Raw genomic sequence first — 12,210 nt, 5'->3', positions numbered from 1 at the left:
GCATGGAGCATATTGGAGCTGGAATCTTTAATGAAGCGAAGGGTGAGAATGTGGTTGTTGAAGCAAGTCTCAGTTGCATTGAAGTAACTGACCTTAAATGGACAAGCATGCAGGATTTTCTACTGTTTATCGGCCCGCTTCTGGTGTGGTATCTGTATGCCACATGCTTACTTCGTTTCCACATGTTTCTGGTGCACTTATGTCTTCTGAGGCTTTCTGGTTAGCCTTAACACATTAATGTTAAAATCAAATTGCCTAATTTGTTCCTAACAATCAGGTTTAACTTACACACCTAGTTTATTATGTTAAATTGTTACCGTACTATGATGGCACACGAGTAATTTGTAATCTATACCACCCATATTTCTCTTTATCGTGCCCTTCTGTAAACCGTTGTGATGGTATTTAACTTGACGGTATAGAAAATGTTTTAAATAAATAAATTAACACATATGGAGTGCATAGAGGTTCCCTCTGCTTCCAATGTGTCTGAGGTTTTCCCTGCCTTGAGTGCTTTGAGGGTTCCCTCTGCATCCACTGTTTCTGCATTGTGTATCGAGGGTTCCTATGCATCGATGCTTCTTGTGTATACGTCAGCTGCTGTGCATTGGTGTGTCGTGCGTGCCGACATGCAGGCTCCAGTTTGCAGAGTGACCATTTCACTCGATCCCATGGCTTTGATTTGGCCGATTGGGAATCCTTATGGAGTTCCTGCTCAAGTCATGTCCCGGTGAGGCAGACTAAGCTGCATTGTGGGAGAGAATGTGCCATTCCTGAGAGACTTAGTTCCTCTATGCCCTGGAGTTGAGAACATGAGACATCTGTCTGCAGACATAACTCCAGAGCAAAGCAAGGATAATTTTCCATAAGGGGAAAAAAAAAACACCTTACCACGGTTGCAGTTTGACTTCTTGCTACCAATTTGAGACGGAAGCAGTGTTTGTTTGGTTTTTGGGGGTTTTTTTGGTAGCACTAAAAGCGTTGCTGCAGTGCAGCAAGTCAACTAAACATGAGAAAACTGAAAAAAACAAACAATTTTGAAAAAAAAAATATCTGGGGAGACTGAGTACATGTCCAGGCTGTGCTTGGACATAAAACAGACTAAAGAGTCCCTCGAGGCAATGCCCGCAGGGGAACTCCTGCATATGCTCAGTGCTCAAAGCTGTACTAGCTTGAGTCTGTTCGGTGCCACCAATGACGTCACCCACAGATCGTCTAATTCAGCCCTGCTTATCAACAGAAAAACTACTTTATTCCGAGTCTGTACACTAAGAGCTTATGAAATGTAAGCTTTCCATATATTACAATTGAAAAACTTGAAGTCATTCTCCTTCTGTTGCTTTATTGAAAGAGGGGTGGAGATTAGGTAGGCCTTTAAATTTAGGCCCCTATGTGATGTCAGTTTATTCTTTGGCCAAATATTAAGTGTGTTGATTTTTTTAAAATCTGTTATACTGGCTGTACATGAAGGTATAAAGCATCAAAAACTTTCAGCTGTTACTTCTGCTTTTCATACAGCAGGAGATGTTCTAAGAAAGAATTGACTAGGAATTTTCGGACAGTCCTGCTTTTTGAACACCAACCTGCATTGCCAATGGGGCTTTTAGAATAACTGTTCGGGATGATAATATAATTCTTGAATAAGATCTTCTTAGGTTGTGTGGACATCTATCGTTCAACATTAGAGCTGTACTTCAGCCAAAGCAAAGGCATGTCAATGGTTAACGTTTGCATGGGGCATCTAATTGTTGCTGTTTTTGCAACCAGTTGTGGCCTTCAACATTTATAGCTGTAAGTTATTGGTGTGTAGAAAAGCCCTGTGGGCTTCAAATTTTTTCTTCTTTGCAAAACAGAGCATACTGGTTTGTTTTCATTTTGGATTTCAGTTAATCTAGAAAGGTGTTTGTTTTTCATTATTGGTTATCGTAAAACAGATCTGAACAGCTCTCAATTCCTTCAGAGCTGAAAATGCCCAGTGATCTTTTCTTTTTCATTGTGACTAGGTCCTGGAATGTGTTTTGAAATGGCAAAACCCATGTTACAAAATAAAATAACTGTTGAAAGATACAGATGCAAAAACAGGCAAAGTTGAATCTTCTGTCTTCCTGGCAAAAAAAGGCCTAAAAACTGAGTTGCTAGCTCCAAAATTCCTGGGGTTGAAGGAATTATGATTGAGGCACTACCCTAGTAGTGGCTGTTGCAAGTTTTAATGGTTGGTTATGAGACATGTGCTGGATATCGGGCGGTAAGTTAACACAGATGTATGTTGACCTGTTAAGCAGATAGCTTGCTTCACATGTAACATTTCATAGTTCATGATTTTTATGTGTTTCTATTTTACATTAAAATGCATTCGTTAAAATGGTCTTTACAAAATTCAGTGTTACTATTACTAGTTTTATTTTTAGTCTTCCAAAATACCAAATGCTTGAACATACTCAGTCTCAGTACTGCAAAATGACCTGGATAAGTTTCCCTAGATCCTATCTTTAAAGGCAGTTTATTTCTTGATAAGAAATAACTTCTTTTCCACTCCATGTTTACCAATTTTGTTTTCTGTAATTTTTTATTTCAAGCCTGTAATATAAATAATTTTGTTGCTCATGTTTGTGTACTTAAATTTTTCTCACAGGACAAGCAGGATGGTTGTCCTCACAAATGGGTGACATCGAGGATGGAGCCCACCACGGAAAACTTCTGTCAAAGTTTAACAGAACTTTGACTGGCCCCTACTGGGCATGCCCAGCAAGGCACTGACCCTGCAGCCAGCAGGGGTCTCCCTTCAGTCTTCTTTTTTCCGCGCAGCAGTTGCCACGCGGTGAAAGGAGCTCTCTTACCATGTTCCTGACAGGAATTTGGAAATTAATTTCCTAAGAAAATTTGCCCCTCAGGGCAAATTTTTGTCATCTTTACGGAATCCGGTAAGTTTTTTGCCATTTTCCATCGACTACTGTCTATTTTGGCCCTCGAGGCCTGTTGGCACTTACCGATCCCCAGGCTAAATTTTGGCTTACAGCCATGGCAACGGGGTTCCGTCGTTGTCCGGATTGCACCCGGACTATGTCAATCACAGACCCCCACAGGGTTTGTGTTATGTGTTTGGGTAGTGAGCATGATGTCCTGACTTGCACCAAATGTGCCTTAATGACACCCAAAGGTCGCAAAGCCAGGATGGAGAAGATGGGGCTCCTCTTCCATACACCCACCCCAACGCCATCGATAGCATCGACGTCATCGGAACCGGCACCGTCGAAGTTGCACCATCACCGTCAACCCTCCGGTGACCGTCCGCCATCGATCGCTTCTCGGCCGTCGACTCCCGTCCCTTCCCCGGATGGGCGAGGGGATCGGAAAGAAAAGCATCGCCATCGACGGCACAAGTCTCGGCCTGTCGAGGATCCACAGCCATCGACCTCCGCTCAAGCCGAGCCACCGACTAAGAAGCCGCGATCAGACCGGACACCCTCCACGTCTCGTTCGCAGGCACCGAGGAAACCCTCACCCTCTCGGGGTGTGGGGGCCGTGATCCCACCGGTTACGGTGGTCCCTCCGGCCTTGCCTCAGCCTCCCTCTCCCGTCGAGCCGGGTATTGTTACCCCTGGTCTCCGGGCAGAACTGGACCGGCTGGTCCAGGAGGCCATCGAGAAAGCGATGAAGAAATTACAACCTCCATCGGCACCGTCTCCGGCACCGGTTCCGGCACCGCCTCCGGCACCGACGCCGGCACCGAGGAGGGAATCGACCACCGAGCCGTTGGTGCAAGCTCTAGCACCTCTACTGCACCGCATGGAGGCACTTATGACGGCCCTTCCATCGGTAATTCCAGTACCATCGACAACACCACCGTCTCCGACTGGATTCTCATCGGCAGGAGAAACACCGTTCCGGATTCCCCCTTCCGGGGTGGTTCCATCGGTACCTTCTGGTATATCTCCACCGATTTATCCTTCGGCTCCATCGATTCCGCGTCCGGCACCGATTCCATCGGCAGCGCCGAAGCCCTCAATGCCATTCCTAGTTCCACCTACAGCACAGATTCCATCTAGATTTCCATCGATGCCTTCAGAGCCTCAACCAGGTCCTTCAGGGCTTCAAGTCCCACATGATCCCTACGATACCTGGGCTGATGATGATGATACATCTTCTGACACAGATTTGCCTTCACCACCATCTCCTACAGAGAGTAGAAAAAGATCTCCTCCTGAGGATCTCTCTTTCATTAATTTTGTAAAAGAGATGTCAGAAGTTGTACCTTTTCAGTTACAATCTGAAGCCGATGACAGACACCAGATGATGGAACTACTCCAATTTCTGGATGCTCCAAAAATCATCGCTTCCATCCCTATTCACCAGGTGTTTTTGGATCTGCTAAAGAAAAACTGGGAATCTCCTTCATCTATTTCACCAGTTAACAAAAAAGCTGACTCCACATATCTTGTCCAGTCAGCACCAGGTTTTCAAAAGCCTCAACTGGATCATCGCTCTGTTGTGGTTGAGTCTGCGCAGAAGAAGGCCAAACGTCTTAAGCCACACTCTTCCACTCCACCTACCAAGGACAATAAATTCCTGGATAGTGTGGGACGAAAAGTATATCATGGAGCTATGTTGATTTCACGCATAGCTTCATATCAACTTTACATGACTCAATACAACAGAGCCATCCTTAAGCAGATGCAAGACTATGCTGACACGTTGCCGGACCAGTACCAACCACAGCTTCAAGCCCTTCTTCATAAAGGATTTGAGGCAGGGAAGCACGAGATTAGAACTGCCTACGACATATTCGATGCTTCCACAAAAGTTTCAGCCACAGCCATCTCAGCCAGACGTTGGGCTTGGTTAAAGTCGTCTAACCTTCGCCCAGAGGTCCAGGATCGTCTTGCTGATCTACCCTGCTTAGGCGACAATTTGTTTGGAAAACAAATTCAACAGATTGTGGCAGAGTTAAAAGATCACCATGAGACGTTGAAACAACTCTCGTCTGTCCCACCTGACGTGTCCTCCAAGCAACCACCAAAGAAGGACTCTAAGAAGTCGTTCTTTCGACCACGTCGCTATTATCCTCCATCAGCTAGGCCTCGTCCTGCACGGTCCTCCAACAGGCCTCAGCCTCGCCAGCCAAGAAAGCAAAGACCTACTGTAGCCCCACCTCCTGGGCCTGCGGCGGGCCTTTGACTTCCCTGTACTGAGCACATGCCAGATCCCTCTTCCATACATCCCTGTGGGGGGTCGACTGTTCCACTTCTTACACCGTTGGAAACAGATCACCTCAGATCACTGGGTGTTAGCAATTATCGCACAGGGTTACCACCTCAACTTCATGGCTCTCCCGCCAGACTCCCCGCCCCTTCAGGCATGGAGTCTAACCAGCCAGTTGGCTCAATTACAACAAGAAGTATCCCTTCTTCTACAATCAAATGCTATAGAACCCGTCCCTCCCTGTCAACAAGGGACGGGATTCTATTCCAGATACTTCCTAATACCAAAGAAATCAGGGGAGCTACGTCCCATTCTGGACCTTCGGGCCCTCAACAAGTACCTTCAAAAAGAAAAGTTCAAGATGGTAACCCTGGGCGCGCTGCTCCCTCTGCTGCAAAAGGGGGATTGGCTGTGCTCTCTCGACCTCAAGGACGCTTATACCCACATTGCCATAACACCATCTCATCGCAAGTATCTGCGTTTTCTGGTAGGCCGCGACCATTATCAGTACCGGGTACTACCTTTCGGTCTGGCATCTGCTCCACGAGTCTTTACCAAATGTCTCGTAGTGGTAGCAGCATTCCTCAGGAAGGAAGGTGTCCACGTCTACCCCTACCTGGACGATTGGCTAATCAGGGCCTCTACCCCTCAGATTGCTCAATCCTCCCTAAAATTGACAATTCACACACTCCTTTCCTTAGGGTTTCTTGTCAATTACGAGAAATCTTGCTTAGTCCCATCTCAAACCTTATCCTTCATTGGGGCAGACTTGGACACCTTACAGGCAAAGGCCTACCTTCCACTTCAACGGGTCCAAACTCTCATGTCCCTAGCTCGCCAGCTCCAGTCTCAACACACTGCCACGGCTCGCCAATTCCTCATTCTCCTAGGACACATAGCATCCTCGGTTCAAGTCACTCCCATGACCCGACTAGCCATGAGAGTAACACAATGGACTCTGCGACACCAATGGATTCAAGCTTTTCAGCCTCTGTCCTCCATAGTCACAGTTTCACAAGCGCTACGCCTGTCTTTAACCTGGTGGACGACTCAAGTCCACCTCCTTCAGGGCTTACCTTTTCTCCTACCAGATCCACAAGTAATCCTAACCACCGACGCTTCCCACATCGGTTGGGGGGCCCATGTGGACGATTTCCAAACCCAAGGGTTATGGTCACCAGAGGAAGCCGAACACCAGATAAATTTCTTGGAACTTCGAGCAATCCGCTACGCGCTCAGAACTTTCAAAGATCATCTATCCAATCAGATAATCTTAATCCAGACGGACAACCAAGTGGCCATGTGGTACATAAACAAGCAGGGAGGCACAGGCTCCTTCCTTCTGTGTCAGGAAGCTGCGCAGATTTGGGCGGAAGCCCTCTCCCACTCCATGTACCTCAGGGCCACTTACCTGCCGGGAGTAGACAATGTATTGGCAGACCAGCTGAGCCGTGTCTTCCAACCACACGAGTGGTCACTCGATCCTCTGGTAGCGACCTCTCTGTTTCACAAGTGGGGTTCTCCCCGCATAGACCTCTTTGCGTCCCCTCAGAACCACAAAGTGGACGATTACTGCTCTCTCATTCGGAGCCAGCACTCTCGGCCGAGGGATGCCTTCTCCCTCAAGTGGACGACAGGTCTGCTCTATGCATTCCCTCCACTTCCTCTTCTGTCAAGGACTCTCGTGAAGCTTCGCCAGGACGGAGGAACCATGATCCTGATAGCACCCCACTGGCCACGCCAGGTGTGGTTTCCCATACTCCAGGATCTCTCCATCCGCAGGCACATCCCTCTGGGAACGGATCCGCATCTGCTCACTCAAAACGGCGGATGCCTCCTCCATCCCAACCTCCAAGCCTTGTCCCTGACGGCATGGATGTTGAAAGGTTAGTCCTTCAGCCTTTCAACCTTTCAGATTCGGTTTCTTGTGTCCTGATAGCTTCACGAAAGCCCTCCACCAGAAGATCCTATTCATATAAATGGAAAAGGTACACATCATGGTGCACTTCTCAGTCCCTTGATCCCCTTTCCTGTCCAATCTCTAAGTTCTTGGACTATTTATGGCATCTATCGGAATCAGGTCTTAAAACCTCTTCCATTAGGATGCATGTCAGTGCGGTAGCCGCTTTCCATAAAGGTATAGAGGGTGTCCCTATTTCAGTACAACCCCTGGTAACACGCTTTCTTAAAGGCTTGCTCCATCTGAAGCCACCCTTACGTCCTCCGGCCCCATCTTGGGACCTTAATCTGGTTCTTGGTCGTCTAATGAAACCGCCTTTCGAACCTCTGCACTCCTGTGAATTGAAGTATCTCACATGGAAAGTATTATTCCTGTTGGCTATCACTTCAGCTCGCAGGGTTAGTGAGTTACAGGCCTTAGTCACCTATCCGCCTTACACTAAACTCCTGCAAGACAGGGCGGTACTCCGCACTCACCCTAAATTTTTACCTAAGGTAGTTTCTGAGTTTCATATCAATCAATCCATAATACTACCTATCTTTTTTCCCAGGCCCCACTCCAACTCCGGAGAACAGACTCTGCATACCCTAGACTGCAAACGGGCTCTAGCTTTTTATCTAGACCGTACAGTTGCTCACAGGAAGAGCACTCAATTATTTGTCTCCTTCCATCCTAACAAGTTAGGACAACCTGTGGGTAAGCAGGCTCTTTCCTCCTGGTTGGCGGACTGCATCTCCTTCTGCTATCAGCAAGCTGGCATTCCTTTTCAAGACCATGTAAAAGCACACTCTGTGAGGGCCATGGCGACTTCGGTAGCACACCTTCGATCGGTGCCGCTTCCTGACATCTGCAGGGCTGCAACCTGGAGTTCTCTCCATACTTTTGCAGCCCACTATTGTTTGGACAAAGCTGGAAGACAGGACTCCATCTTCGGCCAATCTGTCTTGCGTAACCTTTTTCCAACATGATGTATCAACACCCTTCCACCTTCCCGGTAGGGTGCGGATGCCCTTTACCAAATTCCACCCCAGTTGTTGTGCCTGTTGCACGTCGTTGGGTGCATTTGGTGCAAGTCAGGACATCCTCAGCTCGGTACTCACCCATTTGTGAGGACAACCATCCTGCTTGTCCTGTGAGAAAGCAAATGTTGCTTACCTGATGTAACAGGTGTTCTCACAGGACAGCAGGATGTTAGTCCTCACGAAACCCGCCCGCCACCCCGCGGTGTTGGGTTCGTTTTAGTTTTTACTTTTTTAGGCACTGCCTGTAGCTTTGAAAATCAGACTGAAGGGAGACCCCTGCTGGCTGCAGGGTCAGTGCCTTGCTGGGCATGCCCAGTAGGGGCCAGTCAAAGTTCTGTTAAACTTTGACAGAAGTTTTCCGTGGTGGGCTCCATCCTCGATGTCACCCATTTGTGAGGACTAACATCCTGCTGTCCTGTGAGAACACCTGTTACATCAGGTAAGCAACATTTGCTAAATTTGAACTATGCTGTTATTTTCAAACAGTGCAGTGATATTTGTATTGATGTGTAAGGGATTCAGATACAAATGTAAAGCAACTATTCCCTTATTAAAAGAAATATATCAATAAATTGGAGAGTGTAGAGGCTCTACCAGCTTTTCATACTTGGATGTTAGCTTCCTCACAGGCATGTCTTGCCAGAGCTAACACTGTATTATCTGCATGTTTGCCTACCTAGTTCATTTTAGGTAGGCTCTGAGCTCCTGTTATAGTACTTCTTTTTTTGTCATTTTTAATCTCAGTTGAGTACCAAAAGTTAAAATAAAATAAAGTAGGGAAGTGTAAGAATATGGGAAAATGTTATGTATCATTTTTACTGTTGCTAGATTACATAAATATAGTATGCAGTTTTATTCCTCCTGAATTAAAATCCTCTCAGAAATGGAAATATCAGTGTAAAGAGAAGTAAACTAATTGGTTAGTATTTCTCCTCTGTAATCAACAGAGCATTACTTCAAGTCTGCTGTAGGAATGACCCTTAATGAGAGGTTTACTGGATATCAGCAAGCTACCAAAGAGCCTAGCTCCCGTCAGAAAAGCCCTGAGATACACAGGTATGATGCTGTATTGACTGCATTGTTGGATGCCCTTTGTAGTTGGAAAAAATTCTTAGCTTTTTCACTGTATTTAAAGGGGCATATCATTAAGTGGTTGGAAGCCTTTTAAATGTTAATTATGCAGTCATGTGCACTTATTTTTACATTTTTTTAAATATCCTTTTCAAAACAGGAATTAGGATACTACTGCTAGATACTGCAATATGGCCACATTTTAGTGAGTAAAATATTTTGTAGTTATATAAAAAATCTGTAGGATGTCTCCAATTGGTACTGAGCCTGTTCAAGCTTCATTAGTGGATTCTGACCACCCTGAAAGATGAGTCTCAAATTCATAGCTGTCTGACATATAAAACACTGAATATGCTGCTCTGACTTCTGTTGTAAGAGTATACCATTAACTGCATTCATATGATGGAAGGGCATATATGCAAGAGCAGTCGTTCTGTTCTATTTTTACTTACACTATTATAGGGCTTCCCAAACTTTGGATTGGGACCCCAAATGAAGTCACAAGCAACTTCAATTGGCAGTGTTCATGTTCCAGAAGCAGCAGCATTAGTAGAGGAAGGTAGTGTGGGGCCTGCAAGTCAGAACTCATTTGCAAGCCTTGCAGTGGCCTTGTCTTTGCATGAGTTTTATGTGGTAAGGGGTTTGGGGTTGCTGCAGGGCCTGTGAACTTGCACTAGCTCAAGGGCCCCGTGCTGACTTCCTTACTAATGCTATTGCCGCGTGCAGATCACCATTGGGTTTGGGACCAACCATGATGGGGGAGGGAGGGCTAGGCTGAGCATATATGGGCAGGTTAAGATTGCCACTGCTCCAATCTCCTCATCCACCACTGAATCTTCCCAAGAGAAAAATGTTGCCCCCTGTTGTCAGCTTGCTCTCTCTTCTCACCAGTTGTTATCCATCCTTAGCTTGGAACCCAAAGGAACATCTTGCCATTGGCTCTGGCCTAGGGGGTTGTTTAAAGAAGGGAGGGATCAGATGCAGGAGAGGTTTGATGGCTGGATCACCTGGAGAGGGATTGACCATGGAGAGTGAGAGAAGGGGGAATGAAAGAAAATTGACTGAAGGATGTAAGAGGACCTGTGGAAGATGAGAAGGGATCCGTTGGGCAAATGTGAGAGAGAAGGTGAGTGGAATGAGTAGTGGAGTGAGAGGGAGGAGATGAGGATCAGTTGGGGGATAATGAGAAGGGCTTCCTCTTTATCAGGGCAAGCCAGTCCACACCAAGGGGCTGTGCACTCCAACCAGCTGATTGAAACTTACTGATGTCACCCTCATATAGCTCAGCTCTGGCACCAGCTAGCAACTATTTCTCCATCTTCAGAAGATGGACATGCATCCTTGCTTGTGGACTACCGCCTGCCAGGATTGAACAGGCCATTTTGACCTGTGGTGATAGCAGTCACTCCCTTCTTCAGTTGAGAGTCTGTAAAATTTCAGGAGAGAAACAAGACAGGAATGAGGTGAAGGTTGTATCCCTGGCCCTCCTCTTGACAGGAGAAGAGCTCCAGTAGGGTAAGGAGGCCTTGGGCTCAGCCCTGCTGCATAATCTTCTTCTCTGTCTGGTCCTTCTCTCTTCTCTCTGCTCCCTGCTGTTCTTGCTGCTGCGGGCCAGTTCAGTGTTTTTCAGTATGGCTGGCCATGAAAATTTTGAGAAAAAAAAAAAAAAGCATGCATTGGACAGCGCTGAGATCAGGTGCCAATGCACTTATTACAGGGTCGATTAAAGAGGCAGCTGTGATTGTGACCACATTGGGCTGCATGGTCTGAGTGCTGCAGAGCTGTTTTTGGACTGGCTGGGATTAGCACAGCAGTGCAAAGAACATGCGGCAGGTGTCATTTTGGGGATTTGCAGGAGCTGCAGAGATGCGGTTGGAGGCATTTGCTCAGCTCTATTGGGTTGGGGGGGGGGGAGTGAGATGGCATCGGGGGGAGCAGTGTGGGAAGAAGCTTTACATCTGCTTTGCCTTCCATATGAGGGTCCTATGTCCCAGGAGGTCCCTCTGTGTATGCCAGAAGTGTTTTGAGGCTGAAGGAGATGTCTCCTCAGGGGAATTTGTCCCTGCCGGGACTTCAGAGACTTCTTCTTTACAGGAAGAAGGTGTGGTGGCTGCTCTTACCAGGCAGGATGAGGAATCTTCTCTGCCACTTTTCCTACTGATTTCCTCGGAATGGGCTCAAAGAAGACTTTGCCCTCCCCATGGATGGATCTTTCCCCATTTCGTAGGTGGAATTTTTTAAGGGCCTTCAGGGGTAAGAAGGGCCCCAGTAGGAAGCTAGGGATCACCAGAGGTCTCCCTCCTCTGGTCCTAGGAAGCCTTCCAAGGAGTCCTTGTCCCCTCTCAGGAGGGGGAAAAAGAGAAGGAGACAGACACAGGAGGAGAAGGTGAAGTCTGAGATCTTTCAGGAGACTCAGGGAGTCAGGATCCTTGGTGGGGGATGCCGATGAGCCAGATTTGGAAGAGGGGGAGATTTCCCCCAGATGCTGCGCCTCATAGAATGATGCTTTGGCTCTTTCACAGGGACAATATGTCTGGTTTAATTTTGCAGACTTTGAAGGCCCTTGGGTGTGAGGAGATCTTGCCAGCAGCAGCTAAGGATCTAAAGAAGAACCCTGTAATGGTTAACTTACACAAGGCATTCTGGTTTTTTCCTCTGCATGAGGCTGTCCAGGAGCTGATAGATTTGGAGTGGAGCACACCTGGTAAACTTCTCTTTAGTAGGCTTATATCCTATGGATCCTAAAGCTAGGGAGCAGCTCTGGTTTCCCAAGGTGGATGCCTTGGTCTGTGCGGTGACCACCATTCCGGTAGAAGGAGATGTGGCTTTAAAGGATGCTCAAGATTGGAAGAATGAATTTTGAATTTTTGAATTTTGAAGCAGAGCTTTGAAGCGATGACCATGAATCTCCAAATCTCCACTTGCTGTTGTATGGTGGAAAGGACAGGGTTACAGCTG

The 12,210-nt window shown here is 46.9% G+C and overlaps 1 protein-coding gene across 9 annotated transcripts in view; it reads left to right on the top strand.

The window, feature by feature from the left end:
• Window positions 1-12,210, top strand: part of BCLAF1 (BCL2 associated transcription factor 1) — a 163,949-nt gene that overhangs the window by 86,915 nt on the left and 64,824 nt on the right. For all 9 annotated transcript variants that reach the window (XR_003855768.1, XR_003855770.1, XR_003855769.1 and 6 more), the window contains exon 7: window positions 9,129-9,237. Coding sequence is in view for 6 of the 9 variants with exons in the window: in XM_029596622.1 (XP_029452482.1) it covers window positions 9,129-9,237 (109 nt within the window). In the remaining 3 variants the exon portion in view is untranslated. The remainder of the gene's footprint in view (window positions 1-9,128; window positions 9,238-12,210) is intronic.

This window comes from Rhinatrema bivittatum, chromosome 3 (assembly GCF_901001135.1).
Source record: "Rhinatrema bivittatum chromosome 3, aRhiBiv1.1, whole genome shotgun sequence".
Classification (NCBI taxonomy): Eukaryota; Metazoa; Chordata; class Amphibia; order Gymnophiona; family Rhinatrematidae; genus Rhinatrema; species Rhinatrema bivittatum.
The sequence above is the reverse complement of the archived record's forward strand: the minus strand, read 5'-3'. Positions and strand labels throughout refer to the sequence as shown.